Genomic DNA, 25,528 nt, shown 5'->3' with positions numbered 1-25,528 from the left:
TACATTTTATATATATATATATGTATATATGTGTGTGTGTGTGTGTGTGTATTTATTTATTTATTTTAGTTTTCTTCAATGTTATATTTAAATATAGACTATTTTGCATAAATTTTGTCTCATTTTGTATTAGGGTCAAAGGTATTTACATAAGGGATTTGGGATATATTTCTTTTTTCCTCCGTAAATCTAAAAATGCAGATTTTTTTTTTTTTAAAACACAATGTATAAAATCAGGGGAATTATATATGGACAAACCCCTCTGTAAAAAGAATAGACAGAAATATGTTACCGTATGTAAATGCTGTTGAAGTGGTGATTTCTGGCTTCGGTGCTGAAGAAAAAAATAATTTTGAAAGGCAAATAGATAAAAAGTGCATAAAAGTGACAAAAGTGCAATAAAAGCAACACTTAAAGGTGTACTTTGGATATTTTCTTTCTACTTGTTTAAAACAACACTTTATGAAAAGCCAAATAGCCCAAAATTTCAAAATTGGATGGAAAAAGTGTTTTTGCCTGTAGTTTCTCACCTTAAATAATAATTTGTTCATTAATAAAATAATGATAAAATATTTCTTCCATTTTTCAAATCTAACAAGTCAACTGAATTTTAAGTTCACAACTTTATATTGTGTAAAGATGTTCACTTTTTACAGCATAGATGTGCACATTTCAATTTTTATTCTAAAACTGTATTAGCCTGTCATTATTATTATATTATATTATATTGGTCTGGAGACACAGTATTGTTTTGTATTTCATTTTAAAAGTGAGAATTATCAGAATAAACTGTGATTAGTAAATATTCAGAAAGCAATCAGACATTATTTTCAGTTAGTTTTAACTAATGCTCATTCAGGTCCTGTAACTACTCAAATATTGAGCCTGGCACTGTGGGAATCATTTAACAATCTATGATGCACAAAAAATCCCCTTTAAGACACACATCCCCTTAAAGATTCCACTATAGACATTTAGAAAGCATAGAGATTTGAGTGTGCTTTTCCTCGCTACTTAATGTAGCGTGACAACTGGCCTGTCATAACCAGTCAGATGTGTGATTAACAGGTGTTTAGTTCTCAGTCCCCATGAGGAATATTTAAATGGTGGCGCAGTGGTGATGTGAAATTAGCAAATGTAGTTTGGTTTCTGTGCATCACATTGGAAGTTTCTTATAAACTTGATTTGGAAAGCTAGATTTGGTGTTAATTCAGTAGTATTAAAGGAGAACTCCACTTCCAGAAAAACAATTCACAAATAATTTACTCACCCCCTTGTCATCCAAGATGTTCATGTCTTTCTGTCTTCAGTGGTGAAGAAATTATGGTTTTTGAGGATTAAGGATTTTTCTTCATATAATGGACTTCATTGGTGCCCTGATTTTGAACTTTCAAAATGTAGTTTAAATGCAGCTTTAAAGGGCTCTAAACGATCCCAGCCAAGGAAGCAGGGTCTTATCTAGCGAAATAAATTTTTAAATTTATAAATAAAATAATTTTTTTTTTTTTTTTTATATATACTTTTTAAGCACAAAAGTTCTTGTAGCACAGGTTCTGGGATGAGCGTTCACACCTCTACGTACTGTTGAATCACGTCGAAAGGTCATGCAGAACATAGGTGGGACGCTGTTTACAAAAAAATAGGTACAACGAGGTCCTGCTCTCAAGTTGTAGGAGAAAATAAGATGGAGTTTTTCGCCATACTCAGTACACAGACGATGAACTTACATGTGATTCGTAGTAGTGATGGGAAGTTCGGATCATTTTACTGACTCTGACCTTTGAGTCTCGTTCAGCGGAATAAACAAATCTTTTTTTTTTTTTCAAGTCATTTTGTTCATTTTAGTAAAATATAATTAAAATATTACGTGTTACTTCCCTAACACATCTACTGCTTACACAAACATTGAGGACACTACAAACAAGACAAAACTATAATGCTGTAAGCAACAGAAAAGATTAATAGATTGTTTACCTGGGTCTTTAGTCTATGATTAGCTCACCTCACTTCTTATCTGACAAGTTTTTGGGTTTGAGTCGTTCGTTCATCATGTGACAGCCCCATAAGATGAACGAATGACTCGAAAAACGAAAGACTCGAAACAGGTGAACTAATTCCAGTACAGAACTTAATAGGATGTTGCGCATGCGCGACTGAACGAATCACTCCCCGAGATGACTCGTTCTTCCGGAGTCACATTGAAGATTCGTTCAAAATGAAAGAATCGTTCAAGAACGACCCATCACTAATTCGTAGCATCGTGGACACGCATCCCAGAGTCTGTGCTACACAAGCTTTTGTGCTTAAAAAGTATACAAATTTTTATTTTTCGAACAAAATGACCGATTGTTTCACTAAGACCCTTCTTCCTCGGCTGGGATCATTTAGAGTTCTTTGAAGCTGCATTTAAACTACATTTTGGAAGTTCAAAATCGGGGCACCAATGAAGTCCATTATATGCAGAAAAATTCTGAAATGCTTTCCTCAAAAACCATAATTTCTTTACGACTGAAGACAGAAAGACATGAACATCTTGGATGACAAGGGGGTGAGTAAATAATTTGTAAATTGTTGTTCTGGAAGTGGACTTCTCCTTTGTATTCTTAGCAACTGTCATGTTTGTAATGTGACACTTCTGTGTGTAAAGAGAAGAATGTGCGACATGACTTGTTTTTATCAATCTGTAATGAATAGTACTGAGAAAAGTGGGCATTCCAGAATGTAACCTGACTGAATGTGAGTGTGTAATGGTAGATAGTAGGGGTGGAGCCGAACCCGAATACGGTATTCGGAAAGGCACAAATAGCGTGTTTTTTACAAATACTTATTTCGAACAAATACTCAAAAAAATATTTGTATTCGGGAACAAGAAAAACTTTATATCAAAAAGCTGCGTTTCCTCGTGAGACTGCAGTGCATGTCCGCATGAGCGAGTGAGTGAGTGACATTCAGGAGTCGGAAGGGTTGGGGGCAGGGCTCGAAATTGCGACCGTTTTGGTCGCATATGCTCCCAAAATTTAATCTGCGCGACCTCAAAATATATTTGGAAGCATTTGTGCGAGTGCGAGAAATCGTTGTGGTGCGACTTGTTTTTATTTCTTTACAAAACTTTCGCTAGCCGAACTACTGCCCAGACTGCTGTGAGCTGATACAGTGACAGCTTCGCCGTTCTCTCCGACATTACAAAACTAACTAAACTTGATCTGTACATTCTTAACTTTAATGCAGATTTTAGATATTAGCCGTCAATCACTCCCTGTCACTGACACTGCGCTCCGCTGAAACTCGGAACCGGCCGTTTTTTTCTCTCTTAACCAACATCTGTTCCAGATTTGCACAAACTACATTGCAATTAGGGGTGTGTGATATGACGATTTTTGATTGTGGACAATTAAAATGTCTCCACAATCTGCTTTTGAAGAAATATACTATATTTTGTGCTACAGCGCACATCCTGGCATACATTCACATCAGATGATAACTCCACTCACGCAGGGGCGTAATTTCCACTGGGGACACACTTTTCAAAATCCCGTTTGTGTCCCACCACTTTTAAATTGTTTTGTTAAATTAATGTCTTGTATTGTAGAATGGACGGTCAGCACCGCAGAGAGTTTCGCGCCATCGTTAAAACGAAACCGAAAGTAAAACGCGCGCGCGCATTCAAAAGCAATTTTAATACCCCACGTTTAGAGAGCGACTCCCCAATTAACCTTAGCATAGCTTCCCGTCACTCATTACCTTAGTTGAAACTCCTCACATGGATTTGGGCAACCAAATAGAAAAGAGTGTGGCTGCTGCTGAGCCATCTCTTGGTCCTCCACCAGCCAAAAAAAAGTGTGTAGAAGTGTAACACAAAAAAAAAAAAAAAAAAAAGGATTTTTACGCCTATTTTGAATTTTACTCGAATACAAATACAAATACAAATACTTTTCCCCCCTCAACAAATACAAATACAGATACAAATACCGGCTGCTTTGCACACCCCTAGAGATAGTTATTTGGCTATCGATTAAGTGACATCAACGGACAAGGAATTTAATTTCGGTGGCACAACGTCAGAGATATTCCATTTTGATTAAAGATAACTTGTGTTTAGAACGTAAATGGAGTCTGTTTCGACATCATATTATGAGAAGCTTCAAAGTAGCTTCTCCAAAAACAGATCTGACGTTTATAATAATCCTGAGATCTCAGTGCTGGGGTAAAAAATGTCACCAGACCAGAACATCTCGGTTTCATTTCCATTACATTGCATTGCACGTATAAAACAGGCCGAGTTATCTGTGCAGTCATGCACTACAGATATTAACGATATTAAAGTGTGCAACCTTTTTAACTTGCTTGTCTTTATCTATTTGCACTTTTCACTCTACTACATGGCTAAAAGGAAAAACCAGTAATCGTTGTTCTTTGTGCACCATGATCTATCGGTTTCTGGTCAGCCAGGAGTGATTAATATATTGAATGTATGGTGTAAATGCATGGGTTTCAGATCCCTATGGTGAATCTGGATGTAGGCCAGCTTGACGCTCGTTATCACTGTGGAATTAGACCCTTAGTGCTGCCTTTATCTCCATTGTGTTTGCTCAGACTTCACAATCGTCAGCGCTCCCATCCATCTTTGTGGTTTAACCCATAAACTCCCAGTGCCATGCAAGATAATGTCCCCCCGCTGAATCGGCTTCCAATTCCTTAACAAAGTCATTCTTTTGGCTGAGATCACTTTTAAAGGCATAGTTCACCCAAAAATGAAATAATTTGACTTTAACAGTATGGAAAAAGTGACAGTGGAAGTCAACCAGCAATTGTTCTGTTACTGACAGTCTTCAAAATATCTTCTTTTGTGTTCACCAGACGAAAGAAACTCATATAGGTTTGGAACAGCTTAACAGTGAGTAAATGACAATTTTCATTTTTAGGACAGCTATTAAGGTTACTTACAGAAGGGACTGCGTTATAAATCGTTTTGTAATCATAAACATAATCATCTGCGATATTTGCCCACTGTTTATATATCCTAAAAATGTTTAATTTAAAATTGCAACAACATCATATGATTATGTGCTTTTGATACATTATTTAAATGAATTATTATTGCCTCCTTGCTATTATATATGTATTTTAAGTCATTTTAAAGGCTATTTTTTACTTAGGTCTGTTTTTCACACTACAAAAAGTTATCCAAATTATCCAATTACTCGACTAATCGTCAGAATAATCGATAGATTACTCGATTACCAAAATAATCGTTAGTGACAGCCCTAGTAAAAAGTCTCCACAAGCATTCATCGTTGAGGTTGCCAGATGTCAAGAGCTTAAATTCCCCTAATTAAAGCTTTTTTCTCAAATTGATACATTTACTGTCCAGTGGTTTAATTAACCTTCCCAACATGGCTAGCATTTGCATTGTCTTGTATTAGCCTCCACAAGCATTCATGGTTGAGGTTGCCAGATGTGAAGAGCTTAAATTCCCCAATTTAAAGCTTTTTCTAAAATCGATACATTTTCTATCCAGTGGTTTACTTAATCTTCCCAACCTGGCAACCATGAGCTGATGAGTACAGCAAAAGTGCTGATTAGCTGAAAACACTGACAAGCCCGTAAGTTGAAGTTTAGCGCCTCTGAGTCAACATACTCAAAAAAGTGCAACATACAGCCGTTTGTGCTGTTGCTGCAACTAAATGTAATAGCAAAGCATGCGAGTTGACATTTGATTTGTGCTTATGTGAAAGTATGGAACTATGGTGCTTTAAAAATTCATAAGATCACATAACACATAATATATAAAAACAAACCTTACTGGTTCTGGAATCTCAAACATGCTTGCGTGATGTGCCAGTAAAAACTTTATTGTTTCTCTTGTGACAGCATTCAGAACAAGATATCACAGTGACTTTTTATTGGACATTGATGAAGAGGGGTGGTTTTCGGGAGGGGAATAGGATCTTGCATGACACTGAGAATGTCATTGTCTGCAGCACAATATTCTCAGTGTTGAAAAGTTTTATATGCTGCTTTACAGCCACAGGCACGAGATAGTAGTAAAAAAACATGAATTTGAGATGTCTTTAGAAACAATCGTTTCTAAAAAAAAAAAAAAAATAGTGTGAGGGAAATTCTCATCGTAGAAACCATTTGATTTAACAAGTTCAGCGGAATATCTTTTATAAAACTATATACAGGAAATAAAGTAAAACAGTAATTCAGGCAGATATCAGATTTAGCATCCAGACAGCGCGGCGGGCATCATAACGTGACAACTCCCAATATAGTCAGCGAAGCATCATATGACATGTAGACACTGTGTCATAATGATTGTAGATGAAAGGTTTACAGATGCAGTGAATCGACTAAGGTGTGGTCATAACTGATGACAAATAATGAAATGCAAATGTTAAGAGGAAACTGATATTTTCCTTATAGGACAAGATCACGCTGCTTAAGTTAGAAAATGATCATGGAATAGGTTGTGTATTTCTTGTGTCTTGTCCTGTGAGGAAAAAGTGTAAAGGTGGTATTTCTGATTTAAACTTCAGTTGAACAAACTGCGTTAGAGTTGGTAAGTTTGTTTTTTCATGAATCAGTTCAAACTGTGTTCAACCTGTCACCCTGTTCATTCAGAATTCTGATTCAGTGATTCACTTTTGCATCGTCGCTCAAAAATGTTCACTGAAATGTCTGTCTTTTTTCATGTATTAAAGTTTTAGTGTAGAGGTAAATATTGAACCCAATTAGTCCAATTTGAATTAGTGTATTGTTTTATTTTAGAAATTGAATCAAAAGATTGATTTAAAAGTGTTTTTTTTTTTTTTTTTTTTTTTTTTTTTTTTTTTTGGCATTTTGCAATTTTATTTTGGATAGTACAGTAGAGATAGGACAGGAAGCGGGTGGGAGAGAGAGGTCGGGGGTGGGATCGGGAAAGGTCCTAGGCCGAAACAGAAAATAAATGATTTTTATGTCAGCTTTTTAAAAACAGGAATGTTTCTACTCCAATTTGTTATTGAAATAAAATAGTTTAAATGCTGCCATAAAATATTAATTTAATTTATCTTTTAATCAAATGAAAATTAAACAAACTTTATTTTTTTGGTTACTTTATTTTTTAAGTTACTATTAAAATTAAAACATAAAAGAAATATTGTGTGATTATTCCTTAATAAAATAAAGTTTGAAGAATTTTAGTAATAATAGTAGTATGTACATTCTACTAAACAATAGTAATGTATGTCCAGTGTTGCCAAGTCCACGGTTTTTCCGCTGAATTGGACTACTTAACACTGCTGCCGCAGGTTGTTTTTGATGTCCGCGGGTTGAAACGACCCCAATAACGTCATATTTAGCCCCTGAAATATGAGTTTACCAGGGGAACCCTGACGAAAAAACATTTATTTTATCCCCGGAACGTGAATATTTTATTTATTTTTTTAGCAGGGGACCCCCTTGAAATGCAATTGGGCTAGTTTTGAGTAGCAATTAGGTGGGTTTTGTTGTAAAAACCTGGCAACCCTGTATATGTCTTCAAGTTAAACCGAAAGTTTTTTGACAGGTTGCCATGAAAGTTCTGTGTATATGATATGACAGTAGTTTCTCTCAAAAGAAATGGAAAAATGCTCATAAAGAAACTTCAGAGCAGTTCTGGCGAGACGGCAGACAGTGAAATAACTGCGAGTGTCCCACGCACTTCAGTATGCGTGTAATAAATGAAACCGTGCGTCTGTGCCATTCACACACGCAGAGACATGCAGAACATGAGCAATTCATATATAAATAGTCTTATTGCTCAATATTTAGAGATACTAGGCCATAATGCAATTTAAGTGTAATAACCTACTTTTGATTAATGCATCCAAACATTGACCAATTCTGTGACATTCTGCGTCATATATTAAATTCCCTTTTTATGACTGGATTCCGTGATTCCACATCATAGGGCCCTAGTAATGTGTCGTTACGTGCCATATATTATTTACAGCTCATTGACTGAACGATTACATGAGACATTATGCATTTCAGTACCTTGTTCTATTTCCTTTAGCACCTTCTGATGTTTATTCATGTTTATTTCTTAATATGACTAGCAGTAAATCGGAAGAGATGATCAGTTCACATGCCGCTTGAACTGCGGCGGTTACAGTGATCTGTCATGCCACAATAAAGAGCATCAAGGCCATTTATTGTTTGTAGTTTGTGATAAAATTGATAGAATTAGAAGACTGGGACTTCGTTTCTTATTAAAAGCAACAAAGCACAAAGCTTATTGCAATTATTGGATGGCAGGAACACTAAAAATAATGTTAAGCAGCAGACAAGAAAATTGATCTTGAAATTTAATAATCCATATCCGTATCAATTAAAAACAAGAAATTGATATTGTTAATCTACCACTAGCATCCACACAGCTGACATGTTTATCAGTTGTAGTTTATCCATGTTGTGAGCGTGCAGTAGACACCTGACACAATCAAAACTTTAATTAAATTTTTAAAGAAACGTTAATTAAATGTTGTTTGAAACTGAAATTTGCAGTGCATTACAAATTTTTATGCATCATATATTCTAAAAACTTTTTTTTGTTTGTTTTTCTCAGGTAGGCCCCTGTGTCTGGGGGTCATCTTCCCCAGCTCTCTGCTGGTGTCCGTTGAGTAGAAGACCAGCACTTCCTGTTTCCTGAAGCCCTGCCTTCTGGATCAAGTTTATAGAAAGTGGTCCAGTCTGTTTTCGGCTGTGTGGGGAAAAGTGAAGTGGCCAGAATCTTAGCGTGCCTTGTTTCCTAGGAAATGAAGCTGCAGGCGGTGATGGAGAACCTGCACAGACAGCAGAGAGCCAAACTGCTGATGGAGCAGGCGGGGCAATCGCACAGCCCCGCCCCCACAGGGGAGGAGCTGAAAACAATTTCCGCCTCTGAGACGGAGCAGGCGCAGATAGCGGCGCTAGCAGCAATGCGCGCGGTAGCAGCTGGACTTCAGAGGGCCGACAGCCCCATGTCTGAACGCAGCAGTGGAGGGGATGAAGATGATGAAGAGGATGAAGAGGAAGGGGAGGAGCAATACAAAGATATGATGGGGTCTGAGGAGGAAGAGCAGATGTAAGTGGGCCGTTATATGCAAATGAATGCAAATAAGCTGTTGAGTTGGTTTCACATTTTTAAAACGTATTATGGTTTCTTATGCTCACCAAGGATCAAAAATACAGTAAAGTAAAACGCTGTTTTCTGTTTGTAATATATTTTAAAATATAAATTATTTCTGCAATGCAAAGCAGAATTTTCAGCATCATTACTCCAGTCTTCAGTGTCACATGATCCTTCAGAAATCATTCTAATATGCTGATTAATTGCTATTAATCGTTCGACAGCCTTAATTATTATAATAAACGTTTTCGGTGGAAACTCAATTATTAATATTAATTGCGTACCAAATCAACATATCGAATGATCATGTCACACTGAAGGCTGGAGTTATAGCTGCTTAAATTTTAGTTTTAAACCACAGGAATAAAATGCGTCCCGCGTTTAAATCCCGACTCGAGGACCTTTCCCGATCCTGCCCCCTATCTCTCTCCCACTTTGTTTCCTGTCCATTCTGATCTGTCCTATAATAATAAAGGCTAAAAATGGCAAAAAATAAAATCTTTAAATATATATATATATTATAATAGAAAACAGTTGTTTTGAATTGTAATAATACTTCATATTATTACTGTTTTTAATGTATTTTTATTCAAATAAATGCAGCAATGGTGAGCATAAGAGACTTCTTTTAAAAACATTAATAAAATCTTAACTGTTCCACTTTTAACCAATGGTGTGTCATGTTGAGGAAAATTAAAAAAAAAAAAAAAAGTTAAATTTGAGTCAAAAATTTCAAAAATCTGTTACTTCTTGTCTAAACAAAGCTACAAAAGTAACTTCCACTTCCACAAGCATCACTCACATCTTCAGAAAATGTACTACGAAGTCTGCTGTGTAGCTACTATTTAATGTGTAGCTTTCTGTAAATTATTTTCTTATTTTAACAGAACTTGTGATATGGCATTTGGATGCTGTTTAACCCATAACAATGTTTCATTAACTTTAATAAGTTGTCTGAATTCATAATGGTCCCTCTATACCATTTCATCTCATTCATTCCTGTGCAGAAAACAGAAATGGGATGAAGATGACTTTGAGGGTGAGATGGAGGATGACTATGACGACGATCTAGGTGACGAAGGGCTACCGTCGGGCCGTGAGGCTGTCACCCCAGGCAGAGGCATCCTCCTCCTACCCCACCGCCATTTACACCCTCACTCCCAGCTGCTTAAGGCTCGGCCTGGTTCTGAAAGCGAACCGCGGGCGTTGACTCACTCTGCTCATTCATCCCATGGGCCGCTCCATGGACAGGACCACGCAGACTGGACCTATGAGGAGCAGTTCAGACAGGTCAGATATTAACTTATCCACTCAAGGATAATATTAGGTTACGTTCACACTGCGAGCCCTAGTGCTCAATTCCAATTTTTGCTCAGACCCATTTTTTTTTGTATAGCTGTTCACATTGTTGTTTTAAATGTGGCCAATATGAGATTTCCAGTCTGAACAGATCAAGGTTCTGAATTGACCCGCACGCACAAAAAACAATATGAACAGGGTTGCCAGGTTTTCTCAAGAAAACGCATTCCGGGGGTTAAAAGTGGGGTCGCTTCATCACACGGAGTTGAATAACAACCCACGGCGGCAGTGAAAAAATAGCCCAATTCTGCAGGAGAACTATGGTGTTGGACATAAAGTAAATGATTATGCATCTATATATAGCGTGATCTGCTGCAGAAGCCAGCAAAATTATGCACAGGTAATATGAAATATAAAGAGACAGATGTGGCAAGAGTTTGGAAACGTTTATGATACGAGCCCTCATGTTCTGCTTGTATATTTGTCACTGCAATACTTATTGTTATAAAGTTCTGACACATCGCACTTCCACTGACTACCTTTTGCAACTGTCTTGAAAATTGGGTATGTAAAATATTTGAAGTGATTCTTATGAGCGCAGAAGTCCCATGTATTCCGTTTTGACTGTTCAGACTGCGGTCGCATTGCAAAACATGTGATCTGTATTGGATTTAGTACCACATGTGGAAGTGACACAAATCAGAATTGAAAAGATTAGATTCCATGTGGTTTGTGCTGTTCACACTGTCATGAGAAAAACAGATCTGAGTCACATGTGAGCAGAAAATCGAATTTGGGCCACATTTGCCTGCAGTGTTAACGTAGTCTTAGTGATTACTAGCGTTTGTTTGTTTGTTTTTAAACCTTTGTGATGGCATTTTTTTTTATCATTATAGTTCATCCAAAATTCTGTCATTTACTTACCCTGAGGTCTTTCCAAACCTGTAGTAGTTTCTTTCTTCTGTTGAACACTAAAGAAAATATTTTGAAGAATGTGGGTTGATGGTCCCCATTCACTTCAGTAGTTTGGGGAAAAATACTATGGAAAAATACAGTCAGTGAGCATGTGCACTGAAAAATAAATATTCACTATATATAAATGTATTCACTTATTAATTTCAGACCCTGGAGGACAGAGTAATTCTAACCTGAAACGAAAAGTCCTGCTATAGTGATGTTAGTCTGGGAAAAAAAATACAGACCAAATAAACACTGCTCAAACGTTTGGATCATTGCAGGTGTGTTAGATAAATGTTGTGTAAAGAATAGAATTTCTTGCATTCACTAGTCCTAGTGCAAATATTTATCTTGAATGGCAGCATATTATTGTAAAGACATTCTTTGATACGGCAGCGTTACGGTCTAATGAGCTTCTTAAGGGATTGTGCCTGAAGAAGTTTGTTGAAGCAAAACAGTCTTTCAAATAAATATTTGCAAGCAACGACAGCGAACAGGACTTGAGGAAATAACTTGACTAATTTATCTGGGGCTGTAATGTTTTATGCTGAGTGGAAGATTTTGTGAAGTGAGTTATAAAAAAAGAGGAACTCCTGAACTAAGCAGTATACAGCCAGGGCATTGAGTTCATCTGACCACACTACATTTAAATATTCAAACTTTGTCGTTTTCGATTATGTACGATGTAGCAACAATCCTGAAATTATGAAAGACGTAATTATATTACTTCACGCATTTACGTTTCTTTTTGCTCTTTGTTAAACCTTAACCATATATCAAACAGTGACATTCCCAGCACACACGGTCTGTCACACAGCTCGTAAGTGCAGGCTGTGGCTTATTTTTTTTATGTCACGTGATCTAAAATAAATGAAGGTTAAAGACATAATTACTGATTATCTCAGAACATGATGCCAAGCGCCAGATCAGGCAGAATTCCACGAATGCGTATTTGTTGATTCCTCGAAATGAACTTTTAACACTGATAGACTCTCCCTTTTTAAATTAGTTCCTGAAAGCAGGAAGTGCGTGTTCTGCTGTTTAAGCCAGCTTGAGTCTTTGTCTGAACAGCACTCATAAAAAAAAAACTGCCAATCAGCTACTTTACACACTGCAAGCCAAATTAAGAAATATATCTGCAGGAGAAGTTCACTTCCAGAATTAATATTTCACGATAATTTACTCACCCCCATGTCATCCAAGATGTTCATGTCTTTCTGTCTTTGAGGAAAGGTTTTTCAAAAAAAAAAAACATTCCAGGATTTTTCACTATATTGTAGACTCAATGGTGCACCAACAGGTTGAAGGTGCAAATCGCAGTTTCAGTGCAGCTTTAAAGTGCTCTACACGATCCCAGCCGAGAAATAAGGGTCTTTTTTAGCCAAACAATTTGTAATTTTCTCTAAAAAATACAATTTATATACTTTTTAACCACAAATGCTCATCTTGCACTAGCTTTGAAGCTGCATTGAAATTACAATTTGCACCCTCAACCTGTTGGTCCCCATTGAAGTCCACTATATGGAGAAAAATCCTGGGTGTTTTCCTCAAAAACCGTAATTTCTTTGCAACTGAAAAAAGAAAGACATTAACATATTGAATAACATGGGGGTGAGTAAATCAGGAAATTTTTATGTATTTATTTTTTAATTAATGCCGAGTAGTGTTGTCACAGCACCAAAATTTAAAATGCGAATACATTTATTTTTTTTAATTTTATTTTAATATTTTTTTATTAATTCTGAAAATAAATATATGAAAAATAGTTAATTATTAATGTCATTATTATATATATATATAAGAGTAAATAATACATTGAACCATAAGCACGTAGCCTTCAAATATTGTTCAATTATGTACACACTGCATTAAAAAGATCAAATGGAAGTAATAAAATAACAATTGCAGGTAACAGCAAGTGGCAGTTGACTTAAGTTGACTTACACAGCAAGACTTAAATCACAGATCTATTTGACACATCATATCAATTTTGTCCTATCCATTGCTGTGGTTATTACTGTGTCAAACATCACAATTTCAGATTCAGTCCCGCATTTTAATACAGTCATCAGTTCCGAAAATTTGCAGTGTGTGCCTAGCAGCATTAAAAAAATAAAACTTTATTCTTTTTTTTATAATTAGCAAAGCTATCAGTTTGGCCACAGTGCAGGCTCGTGGATCTCTGTACAACCTGTACTGCAGAAAGTCTGGTATTGTTATGTTTTAAAAACTGAAGTGGTGCAGGTACTTTTGACAACACTAGACAGTAAGATCATTTGTGGCTGATTTCTGGAACTGAAAGGCGCCATGCAGTAGCACTCTTGTGAATATGTTCCATGCTGTTGTAATACTGCTTTCCCACAATGACTGTTTCATGTGCTCCAAAAGTGCTGTGACTGCCTGTACCCTTCTTGGGGAATTTTTAACCCCAGATTTCTGGTTAAGGAGCATTGCAGGTTACTATTTGTTTTTTTAATAATCATGTTGGATATGAACATTTTGTACCCTGCTTTCGAGAACGAGGTCATGTGATTTGCATATGCTGGGCATGTGATGTGCTGAGTGAAGCGGTTGCAGGTGTTTACAACTGTTGGTTGGCGGGCGACAGAAATGCTATCGGGGCTTTAGCATTCAGTTCCAAGCTTGATCTTCATATCAAGTGGTTACCAGAAAATGTGAATATTGTGGGCAGTTACGTAATCAAGACGTGCAGCACTGTCTGTACGTTGAGATGTTGCACAATGATTGGGTGGTACTTGAATGGTTGTATAATGAACACTTTACACCCCTGCTCCAGTTCTGAATACGAGACCGTGAAACTGGATGATACGCCCAGTTGCAACAACACGCTAATGGTTTTACACATATTTACCTGTTGCTTCATAACACTAGTCTGTTTGCTTTAGTTTGTGCTGCTGTACGTGTGGAAAGGGTTAAGGCCCGTGGTTTATTTTGGGCAGGTGGGTGGGGGCAGCAAGGAATGTGCCTGAGGGAAAGTGATAATCTGGACCCTGGCAGAAAAAATAAAAAGCGCCAAAGTCTTTATCGGCCGTCACAGCTGGAACCTTTCCAAACTGAACTCTGGCACACTTTAACCAATAAAACCCATGACCCATTTATCCAGATTTTTAAGTGTCTTAATTTGCCCTTTGACTAATTCTTAGTTTAAAATCAGAGTAGAAAGACTAAAACTCATAGTCATGGTATTAAAGGGTTACTCCACTCCAAAATGTCGTCCCAAACCCGTAAAAGCTTCATTCGTCTTCGGAACACAATATAAGATACTTTGGATGAAAACCGGGAGGCTTGTCCCAGGTAAATACCACTGTCAAGACGCAGAAAAGTATGAAAAACATTGTCAAAATAGTCCATCTGCAATCAGTGGTTCAATCTGAATTTTATGAAGCGACGAGAATAATTTTTGAAAAAAAAAAAGATTTTATTCAACAATTCGTCTCCTCCGCGTCAGTGTAGCGCCATTTTGGAGCGTCCAGCGGATACGCCCGTAGTTCAAAAACTACGATTTGTTAAATAAAATCGTTAATTTATTTTTTTTTTCGTACAAAAAGTATTCTCGTCGCTTCATAAATTTCTGATTGAACCACTAATGGCAGATGGACTATTTTGACGATGTCTTTCATACTTTTCTGGGTCTTGACAGTGGCATTTGCCTGGCAGTCAATGGGACAGTCACAAGCCTTCCGGTTTTCATCCAAAATATCTTAAATTGTGTTCTGAAGACGAACGAAGCCTTTACGGGTTTGGAACGACATGGTAAGTGATTAATGACAAAATTTTCATTTTGGGGTGGAGTAACCATTTAAATGTTACACGCACTGCAAAAACTCAATCCTCATGTTTTTCCAATCCACATTTTCTTAAATCAAAATACCTTTAACTTACCCAAGATTAAACTATGAAGTTTTGTTTTCTGAGAAATTGAACAAAGTGAAATTGGTTTGTTTAAAACCAGAACAAATATCTGTTAATGGGGAGTGAAAAATTGTTTTCTAAGCCCATTGGCAGATATTTGTTCTTTTTTAATCATACACTCACTTTTTGGGTCAGTTTTGCTTCTCAATAAAAAGAATCTTTAGACATTTGCAGTAGAACCAAGACAAATATACTGATGAAGAGCATCATTTGTGTTTGCATAATGAAAATTTCCATATTCTAGTGGTTTGGAGTAGAGCTGTTCAAACCTTAAGTTATATTTTTTGCAAAATTAACTAAGAAAGATTGGTTGAAACTTGTATTTTCAAACTTAAATGTTCCTAACATGGTTAAAAAAATGTTCCTTCATAAAAATTGCAGAAACCCTGCAAACTACAAGTCAGCTGTCCCCTGGCATTACACAGAGCATGTGAAAGGCTGACAGCTGCTCTCTTTCCTGTAGCAGCTGGGACCTGGCCAAAGTAAATGCAAAGCCACTGTGTCTCTGATTATGTTTGATACAGATATTAATTAATCGTGTTTTAAGGCATGCTGCCAAAGTCTCTACCACAACTATCTGTGCCTGCCATAAAGTGAATCGAATAAAGAAACAGATTTATTCACTGGTATCAAAAATGCCATGTCGTAATCATTCACACAGTGAGGATTGGGTTAGTAGTATTGTCTGCTGGCGGCCAAGTTTGTGGTTTTAATTGATTGGAATTGTTGTGATTCACGCTTTTTTTCTATGCAGTGTCGTTAAATTTATCCTCTTGTAAGTGAGATGCAAGAAAAGTCTGTTGCGGCAGATTTTTGGCCCTATGCAAATGTTTCTTTCGGTGCTGCCAGGTGGTCACCGTTTCATCAACATCTCCAAGAGACGTTTCTGTTTAACTAAATCATCATCTGAGCAGAAATTTATAGACCTCATATAGGAGTGTGTACCTATATGTTCTTATGGTCTGGGTGGTTTTATGCAACTTCCTCTTCCTGATAACAGAACTAACAATACCAAACACTTATTTAAACATGTTTTGTAGCCTGTTATATGTTACTTGAACTGTAATTGTGATGCTCTATATGCGTTTTATATTCTAACAAAAAATAGTTAAATACAGATTTAATGTGTCCTGTTTTATTTTTTATATATATACATACACACACATATATATATATATATATATATATATACACATACATACATATACATATATATATATATATATATATATATATATATATATATATATGTGTGTGTGTGTGTGTGTGTGTGTGTGTATATATATATATGTGTATATATGTGTGTGTGTGTGTGTATGTATATATATATGTATATATGTATGTATGTATGTATGTATGTATGTATGTATATATGTATGTGCGTGTATTTAAACATTATTATTATTATTATTATTATTATTATTATTATAATTTATAAAATTTAAATTACATAAAAATTTAAACACGACACGTAAATGTATAGGGAAAAAATACTGTTTAAAGCTTTTTTTATTTTATTTTTTTATTAATTATTTTTTTAAAAGAACCAGTTCTGAAGCTAGTTTCTGAGTAAATGCCATTTATTTGAAGCCATCATTCATTTGAATGCCTGTGACCACGCATTCTATATTAATGTGGCAAGTTGCTACAGTACTTCGTAACCCTAAACAGTCTACAGTTGATCGGATTTCAAGGGGAGTGTCTCTGATTTCATCATCGTCAGTTACTGCATCAGTGGTGATAAAGAGCACAGAAAGTAAAGCCAAATGTACAGAGCTAATTCCTTCTAAGTACATTTAAATTTTAATGCACATTGAATTAAAATGGATTGTTTTGTATAATTCTATTATTTTAGTAAAGTAGATGCATTAACTAAATTTCAGATGTGTGCTTCACGTGGTATGTATAACGGCATATCAGACATACTGAAGAAGCTCTGTGAAGTCTTACTCAATTATTTATTTTATTTTATTTTTTTAGAACAGACTAATTTAATTTAAAGGGTTTTTATTTTCACCTCATGTTATTCCAAACTTGTATGAACTTGTGTTTTGACCAAATATATTCTTGATAAATATCGTCTTTTATGTTCAACAGAGGAAAGTCATACAGGTTTGGAATGACATAAAGGTGAGTAAATGATGATTCATTTCATTATTTTTTAGGTTAAACCTGCGTTTAACTGTCAAACTATTGCAAAGCACAACCTCAAGTGGTTTGGTGCGTTGATATAATTCATAATACAACTGCATCTGTTAAATTATGTTGCTTTGTGGTTTAAGGTGCTACTAGACTTCCCATGCAGATTTGAGAATTTACTTTTAGTCACTGGATGCATTGTTTTTTTGTTTTTTTTTTTTATGAAGAGACAAAAATTCTCACTTTGCAGTTCTATAAAATGTTACACTTCTTCCCCTCACACAAACTTCCTGAGAAAAAGAGAAGTATCCTTTGATGTCCGTTGTAAACATGAACAGCAGGGCAAATGGAGCCCAGATGGACAGTAAAGAAAAGAGCTCTTTAAAAATTCATCACACCCTCTACAGTCGGTTGCCATTTAGTGGTTTTAACATTAAACATTGATTTGCTCACTGCAAATTGGTGGGGGGAGATCCATTTAAATGTACCACACTGAAGTGAGGCTTGGACTTGGATTTTTATAGGTTTTATTTTCAGTTTAGTCAACATTTTGGTATCGTCATTCGAGCTGTTGCTGAATTATCATAATGCTTCCTAACTGGTCTTGGTGTCGTCATTTTGTTTTTATATGTCAAACAATTGTTAAATCAGTGGATGATGTTGCTGATTACACTTGGTTATTGTCAGTTTTATTATTTATTATTATTTGTTAATTATGTTCCTTATCATCGTATGACTAGTTGGTGGATTGTTGTAAACTCTTGCTAATTACGTTTGTTGCATAGGGCTGCACAATAATGGTTAAACTTATGATTATTTTGTTAAAAAAAAAGACCATGAGATTGGAGTTTTTTTCGACATACCCTAACTGTCACGAACTGGAACAAAAACAGTCCAAGACACAACGAGCGTGTGGCATTAAAAAGTATATAAATTGTATTTTTTAAAATAAAAATAACTGATCGTTTCACTAGACAAGACAGCTGCATTTGGGATCGTTTAAAGCTGCATTTAAACTGCATTTTGGAAGTTCAAAATCAGGGCACCATAGCAGGCCATTGTATGAAGAAAAATGCTGAAATGTTTTCCTCAAAAAACAATTTCTTTACGACTTGAGAAAGAAAGGCATGAACATCTTGGATGACAAGGGGGTGAGTATATTATTTGTAATTTGTTGTCCTGGAAGTGGACTTCTCCTTTAAGCAGAATATCTCAACAGAGATCGCTAGAGTCCAATTTCATGTTTGGCTTTGTTTTTTCAGCTCATCAGAGATTTTACCGTAATATACAGAGAGCGTGTGCGCATGGTTGCCAGGTTGGAGCCATTAGGTAGAAAATGTATTGATTTAAGAAAAAGCTCTGATTGGGGGATTTCAACTCTTGACATCTGGCAACCGCAACTGTGAAAGCTTGTGGAGGCTTGTTACCAAAGCAAAATGCTTAATTCACATAAAAAGTTTGTCAGGATAAATAACCAGAGGGAAAATATGGCTTATACTGAATAAATCCAGAGAAGTAGAAATGTTTTTTCGTGTCGCCCTGCGTCTTCAGGTTCCGCTTTGTGTATAAACAAATGAAGTTCTCACAGCCCATGATGTATAAACGTATCAGTGCGTGATTTGCCTAATTCACTGATTTGCTTTCACCACTGACCTATTATCAGTCAACCGTTTAATTATTCCTGTCTCCGAAAAAGAAGTCCTACGCAGTTAATAAGTGGTCTTCTTAATATAGACATCATGTATTCCTATTTTGTTTCAGAAAGACATATCCCCTAGGCATTCTGCCATTCAAACGGCTTTAACTGCACAGATGACTCACTCATGTCCAAGCAGGAAAATGAGCACTTGTAGACAGGAATTGCTGTTATGGGGAGTAGTTCATAGCTGGATGTTGTCCAGACATTGCTGCTGCTGCTGCTTCATAGCTGATGTCAGACTCGGGCTTCTAGACACTGGAATGTAAACAAAGATGGATGAAAAGCTTAGGCTAGCACTTTTCCATTGCATCACACTTCTCTCCTTCAGGGTACATTTCACGTCAGGTAAAAGGTGTAAAAACAATATGCTTTCTCAATAAAACACTGTTCGTTTCAGTTGATCTGTTTTATCAGTGTTACTTATCTGCTAGCTTCTAAGCTTAATAATTAAACACCATTTTGATATTCTATAGAAAAACATGTTTTTTTTTTTTCTTGGTGGTGGGTTTGTCAGCTATGGTAGGACGAACTGTATGGGTTTACAGGTCACATAGTTGACGATTTTACCATTTTGACATTTCAATGGGTCTTTCTGGTGAACCAAATGTTTTTATCTTGATCAGGTTAACGTCTCATTTGAATATCTATTTGAATTAAATTCATACAAATATTGCAAATCATAAAAATATGCCCAACATAGATGACAGGCTATTAAAGGAGAACTCCACTTCCAAAACAAAGATTCACATATAATGTACTCACCCCCTTGTCATCCAAGATGTTCATGTATGTCTTTCTTCAGTCGTAAAGAAATTGTGTTTTTTGAGAAAAAAATCAGCATTTTTCTCCATATAATAGACTGAAATGCAGTTTAAATGCAGCTTCAAACGATCCCAAATGCGGTTGTAAATGATCCCAGCTGAGGAAGAAGGGTCTCATCTAGAGTAACGATCGGTTATTTTCATAAAAATAATACAATTTATATACTTTTCAATGTCAAATGCTCGTCTTGTCTTACTCTGCCTGGACTGTTTTTTTCCGGTTTATGATAGTTAAGGGATGTCGAAAAACTCCCATCTCATGTTCTCCCTCAGCTTTAAAATCATCTTATATCGCTGTTTTACCTTTTTTGTTAAGGGTGTTTGATCATCTTTGCATGTTAGTTTGTAGACGCATTTAAACTGCATTTTGGAAGTTTAAAATTGGGGCACCATAGCAGTCCATTATATGAAGAAAAATGCTGAAATGTTTTCCTCAAAAAACATAATTTCTTTTCGACTGAAGAAAGAAAGACATGAACATCTTGAATGACAAGGAGGTGAGTACATTATCTGTAAATCTTTGTTTTGGAAGTGGACTTCTCCTTCAATAAACCTCTTGACAATCGATCACTGGAGATGAAATATATATGATACTTTTTTCAAGATTCTTTGATCAATAAAAGGTTAAAAAGAACAGCATTTATTTCAAATAGAAAGGTTTTCTAACAATATGCACTACTGTTTAAAACTTTAGGGTCAGTACATTTTTATTCTTTCTTTTTTTGAAAGAAATTAATATTTTTATTTACCAAGGATGTGTTAAATTAATAAAAAATGACAGCATAGATTTACATTGTTGGAAAAGATTTATATTTTGAATAAATGCTGTTCCTTTTAACTTGTTATTCATCAAAGAATCCTGAAAAAAAGAATCTCAGGTTCCAAATAAATATTTGGCAGCATAACTGTTTCCAACATTGATAATTCTAATAATAAATCAGCATATTAGAATAATTTCTGAAAACAATTATGGACATTTACCATAATGTGTTCAAAATGTCGACCGCAAAAAAAAAAAAAAATGACACATGATTTGGTGCGTTTAAAAAACATTTACAGTCTATTTTTCGAATGTTTTTGGATTCTAGAAGCACATTTAAAATAATTAACTCAAAACACTTTCTGAAGAAAATTGTTCAAAAATATGTAATTGACATCAATGGAGATGAAATGTACTCTGAATTATGGAATGACCCTTAATTTTTGTCCATCAACCTTTAAGGAGTTTTCTTCCCTTTTTCTTCCCTAAGTATATTTACTTAAACACACACACACACAAAGGTTCTGGGGTTTTTTCAGTACATGTGGTTTAAGTTCTAAATTTAGAAATTTAGAATTTTTTTTATGAATCATGTTTTCTGTGTGAAACCATTTGCCCACACAGATTTTACACACAAAAGTACAATTTATGAATGAGACCTGAAGAGAGGGTTTGTGCACAAATATGTTACCAGAAATCAAATGTTTGTCCACTTTCTAACTGTTGGAGATGAAAAGATGAGATGCGAGACGGGACGCAGTGTTTTTTAGTATCACTATACTATGTCAGCATAGTTGGTTTTTTTTTTTGGTTTTTTTTTGGTTTGTTTGTTTGTTTTATATTACAGTTTCTGTTTTAGTAATTAGTATCAAGTTTACCTACAGGTAAATTAGAAATGTTACCTTGAAACTAGCTGAAATAAAACAAGTTTGAGTTATTTAGGTTGTTTTATGGCATTTTATGGTTTTATTTTTTGTTTTAGTTATGTAATCACCCTAACAGGAAGTTGAACTGGGTTCATCGTGCAATAAATGACTGGAGCTGTTACAATACCAAATGTAACCTGATACCAAGCTGATAGCCACTCCCTTTTGCTCTTTTTATTTCCGTCAGAGCAAGTGTTTTGTATTTAAAGTTAATAGTGTCAGCTGTGTTGTTTTCTGCCTGTGCAATTTTTTTTTGCTATTTCTGTGACTTCAGACATGAGAACTCTTGACTTGTGGGTTCAATAATTTGCTTTATTGTGAGGTTTAATTTGGGTAATGGTTGGTAAATCATTAATATCCTTCAGGCGTTCATATGTTTGCCAGAAATATTGCTATAGTTAAACTACAGATCCAATTAATATACTATTTTATGTTACAGTTTTAATGTGTTTGTTAGTCTCTCCTTACATGTCTACTCCTTACAAGTCTATGGCGATTTATATTCACTCATTTGATTTGATATATATATATATATATATATATATATATATATATATATATATATATATGTATGTATGTGTGTGTATGTGTATATATATGTGTGTGACCCTGGACCACAAAATCAGCCTTGTGTTGCACAAGTATATTTGTAGCAATAGCCAAAAATACATTGGATGGGTCAAATTTATGTATTTTTCTTTTATGCCAAAAATCATTAGGATATAGATAAGATCATGTTCCAAAAAGATATTTTGTAAATTTTCTACCGCAAATGTAGCAAAACTTAATTTTTGATTAGTAAAATGCATTGCTATGAACTTAATTTGGACAACTTTAAAGCCGATTTTCTCAATATTTAGATTTTTTTTGTTTGTTTGTTTTGTTTTTTTTTTGTTTTTTTGCACCATCAGATTCCAGATTTCCAAATATTGTCCTATCCTAACAAACTATACATCAATGGAAGGCTTATTTATTCAGCTTTCAGATGGTGTATAAACCTTAATTTTGAGAAATTTACACTTACGAGGTTTTGTGGTCCCTCTATCCACCTTATTTTTCAATGCAGAAGTAAGCTGTTTTCTGGTTATGTGTTAGACATCCGGTTCATAATCCACCATAGAGAAATATCGAGAAGAATATCAAAGTGCAGTAAAGGGTAAAACAGTTTGCACTACAAACCAGTGTGTTCACAATTAAGATAATACATTAAAATAATATGGTAAGACACACCAGTTTGCAATATCAAGCAGCAAAATGAGCTTTTGTGCAGCATTAATGTCATATAGGCTATATACATACACATATACATATTCATACATGTATGTGTGTGTGTGTGTGTGTATGTATGTGTATGTGTATGTGTGTGTGTGTGTGTGTATATATATATATATATATATATATATATATATATATATATATATATATATATATATATATATATATATATATATATATATATATATATATAAATATGTATATGTATATGTATATATATATGTATATGTATATATATGTATGTATATGTGTATATATATATATATATATATATAATTTAGTTAACTGATTGACAATGGAAAAAAACTTTGCGACACATAAAGTAGCCTATATTTGAGTTTCAGTTCAGTTTTGTGACAGAGGAAACTCAAATGGCAGAAAGCGACATCCTATTTGTTTTTCGTTTAAGTTGATTTTGCTGGTAGGGAGGTTGAAGTAATCGCGCCGGCGCACACAAATATCAGTACCAGTCTTCTGGCATTGCTAAGTTGACAGCGCAGTTGGTAACTTACTTTATCAAAATGAAATACAGTGAACCAAACATCAGCGCAGCCGCCTCACTGTGTCACTGTTAGAACACGACTGAAGTACAAAGCCTATAATTTACATAATAAATAATAGTTTAGCATTTGGATGCATTGCAAATATGGAAATGGCATGGAATATTTGGATTTGTGCCGAATGAGAGAGGTAGGATACAAGAGCACAAAGCTCCATTTTGCAAACAGTTTAAAATATGGTCACTGTCTAGTGGACTTTGTTTTCAAGTGCGCAACTCCTGGCATTCGCTGTTCTTCTGCTGGCGGTTATCAAATAAATATATATATATATATATATATATATATATATATATATATGAACAGTTTAACCACTATTATGCAGGGTTTTTTTTATACTATCTATTGAGTGTGTTCGAAACTTTGTACTAACTCACAGCCCACACAGATTTCAGTATGGGTTAAATTAATAGATCGTTTGAATAATTTAGCCTGAATTAAGAGTTTCAGGTTTCTAAAATCAATTTCTCATTCCCTGCAGGTGTTTCTGGTGAGGCGTGCTTTAGCTAGGAACGTTGTGACCCTCTAGTTTCTCTCAGTAATACAGAAACCAGATGATTCTTTGCCCTCAATGCAACCCCTCTATTCAAATGAAGTCAGATTGAGGTGTCTGAGAACAGACGCCTCTGTGAGATCGATACTGTTCATATGTGCTTTCATAGTTACCCTTCCCCCATTAGGGCCTCGTGCATTTCCGGCCCTTCCCCCTATTGTCGTTTAGCCTGCCTCTTGAGGTGATTGGCAGGTGTGAAATGTTGCTTCGTCGTTTCGAGGCCAACAGCTCACGTGTCATCAAAACAATGTCAGACCTTCTCGGTGACAATCCAAGGTATCCAATTCAGCATTCGTTCACTTGCTTACTTCTGAAAACCTTTTGAGATGTAAAACTGACCCAGCATTACACACGTTTATTTTGTTGCTTGTGACTAGGAGCACAATAATGGAAAAATTAATATTAGTCATGGTTATTGTCACTTTAGAGTTTTTTTTTTTTTTTTTTTTTTTGTGGTTGCCAGGTTGGGCAGAAATACAGCAAATTATAAAAAGGGGATTTTAAATAGGGGATTTTAACTCTTTACATCTGGCCACCTCAATCAAATATTGCAGATGATTATGCTTAAATTTGATAGAAACAGAGATTGCAATCGCTATTAAAATATGATTTATCCTGAAGCCCTACTAGTAACGTGATTGTTTGGCATGTTACATGTGTTCTGTGCTCATTTCTTGGGAAACTCATCAAGATTCCTGAATTCAAATGAGGACATAAATGCTTGTTTGTATTCTCCCATATAGGCTGTTTATTATGTTTGGCTTTGATTCACTACCAGCAATTTACCACCAAGTTTTTGATGCCATATTTAAGGTCTAAAATCGGTTGAAGTTAAACATTCAGATCCAACTGACTCTTTTCTGGTACATTTCTCCACCCTGCATTTGAGGTAATGTCAGCCAGCTCTGCCTTCACCCACTTCAAACAGATAAACAGATGTGTTTCCACAGTATGAGGGAGGGGGTTTAGGGTGTATCAGCAGAATTTGGGGCAAAAGGATCTATAGCTCTATCCGTTGGTGAAAGCTAAAGGCCCCTGAGAGGGGGATCTCAAACAGAGAGCGTAGTTCCTCTTTACCTGCTGATTTTTTTCGTTTTTTAATTGTGGTCCCTCAATTTATTAAAGGAGAAGTCCACTTCCAGAACAGCAATTTACAAATAATTTACTCACCCCCTTGTCATCCAAGATGTTCATGTCTTTCTGTCTTCAGTCGTGAAGAAATTATGGTTTTTGAGGAAAACATTTCAGGATTTTTCTCCATATAATTGGTGCCCCGATGTTGAACTTCCAAAATATAGTTTAAACGCAGCTTCAAAGGGCTCTAAACGATCCCAGCCGAGGAAGAATTGTCTTATCTAACAAAACGATCTGCCATTTTTTTCGAAAAATAAAAATTTGTATACTTTAAGCACAAAAGCTTGTGTAGCACTAGCTCTGGGATGCGCGTCCATGACACCACGAATCACATCTTCATCG

The 25,528-nt window shown here is 35.4% G+C and overlaps 1 protein-coding gene across 2 annotated transcripts in view; it reads left to right on the top strand.

Moving 5' to 3' along the window:
- arid3a (AT rich interactive domain 3A (BRIGHT-like)) overlaps positions 1-25,528 on the top strand; it is a 53,770-nt gene that overhangs the window by 11,339 nt on the left and 16,903 nt on the right. For both annotated transcript variants that reach the window (XM_051123270.1, XM_051123272.1), the window contains exons 2-3: positions 8,591-9,088; positions 10,141-10,423. In XM_051123270.1, coding sequence (XP_050979227.1) covers positions 8,781-9,088; positions 10,141-10,423 — 591 coding nt within the window. In that variant the 5' untranslated portion in view covers positions 8,591-8,780. The remainder of the gene's footprint in view (positions 1-8,590; positions 9,089-10,140; positions 10,424-25,528) is intronic.

Source organism: Labeo rohita, chromosome 11 (genome assembly GCF_022985175.1).
Source record: "Labeo rohita strain BAU-BD-2019 chromosome 11, IGBB_LRoh.1.0, whole genome shotgun sequence".
NCBI lineage: Eukaryota > Metazoa > Chordata > Actinopteri > Cypriniformes > Cyprinidae > Labeo > Labeo rohita.
This window is presented reverse-complemented; position numbering and strand designations above follow the sequence as displayed.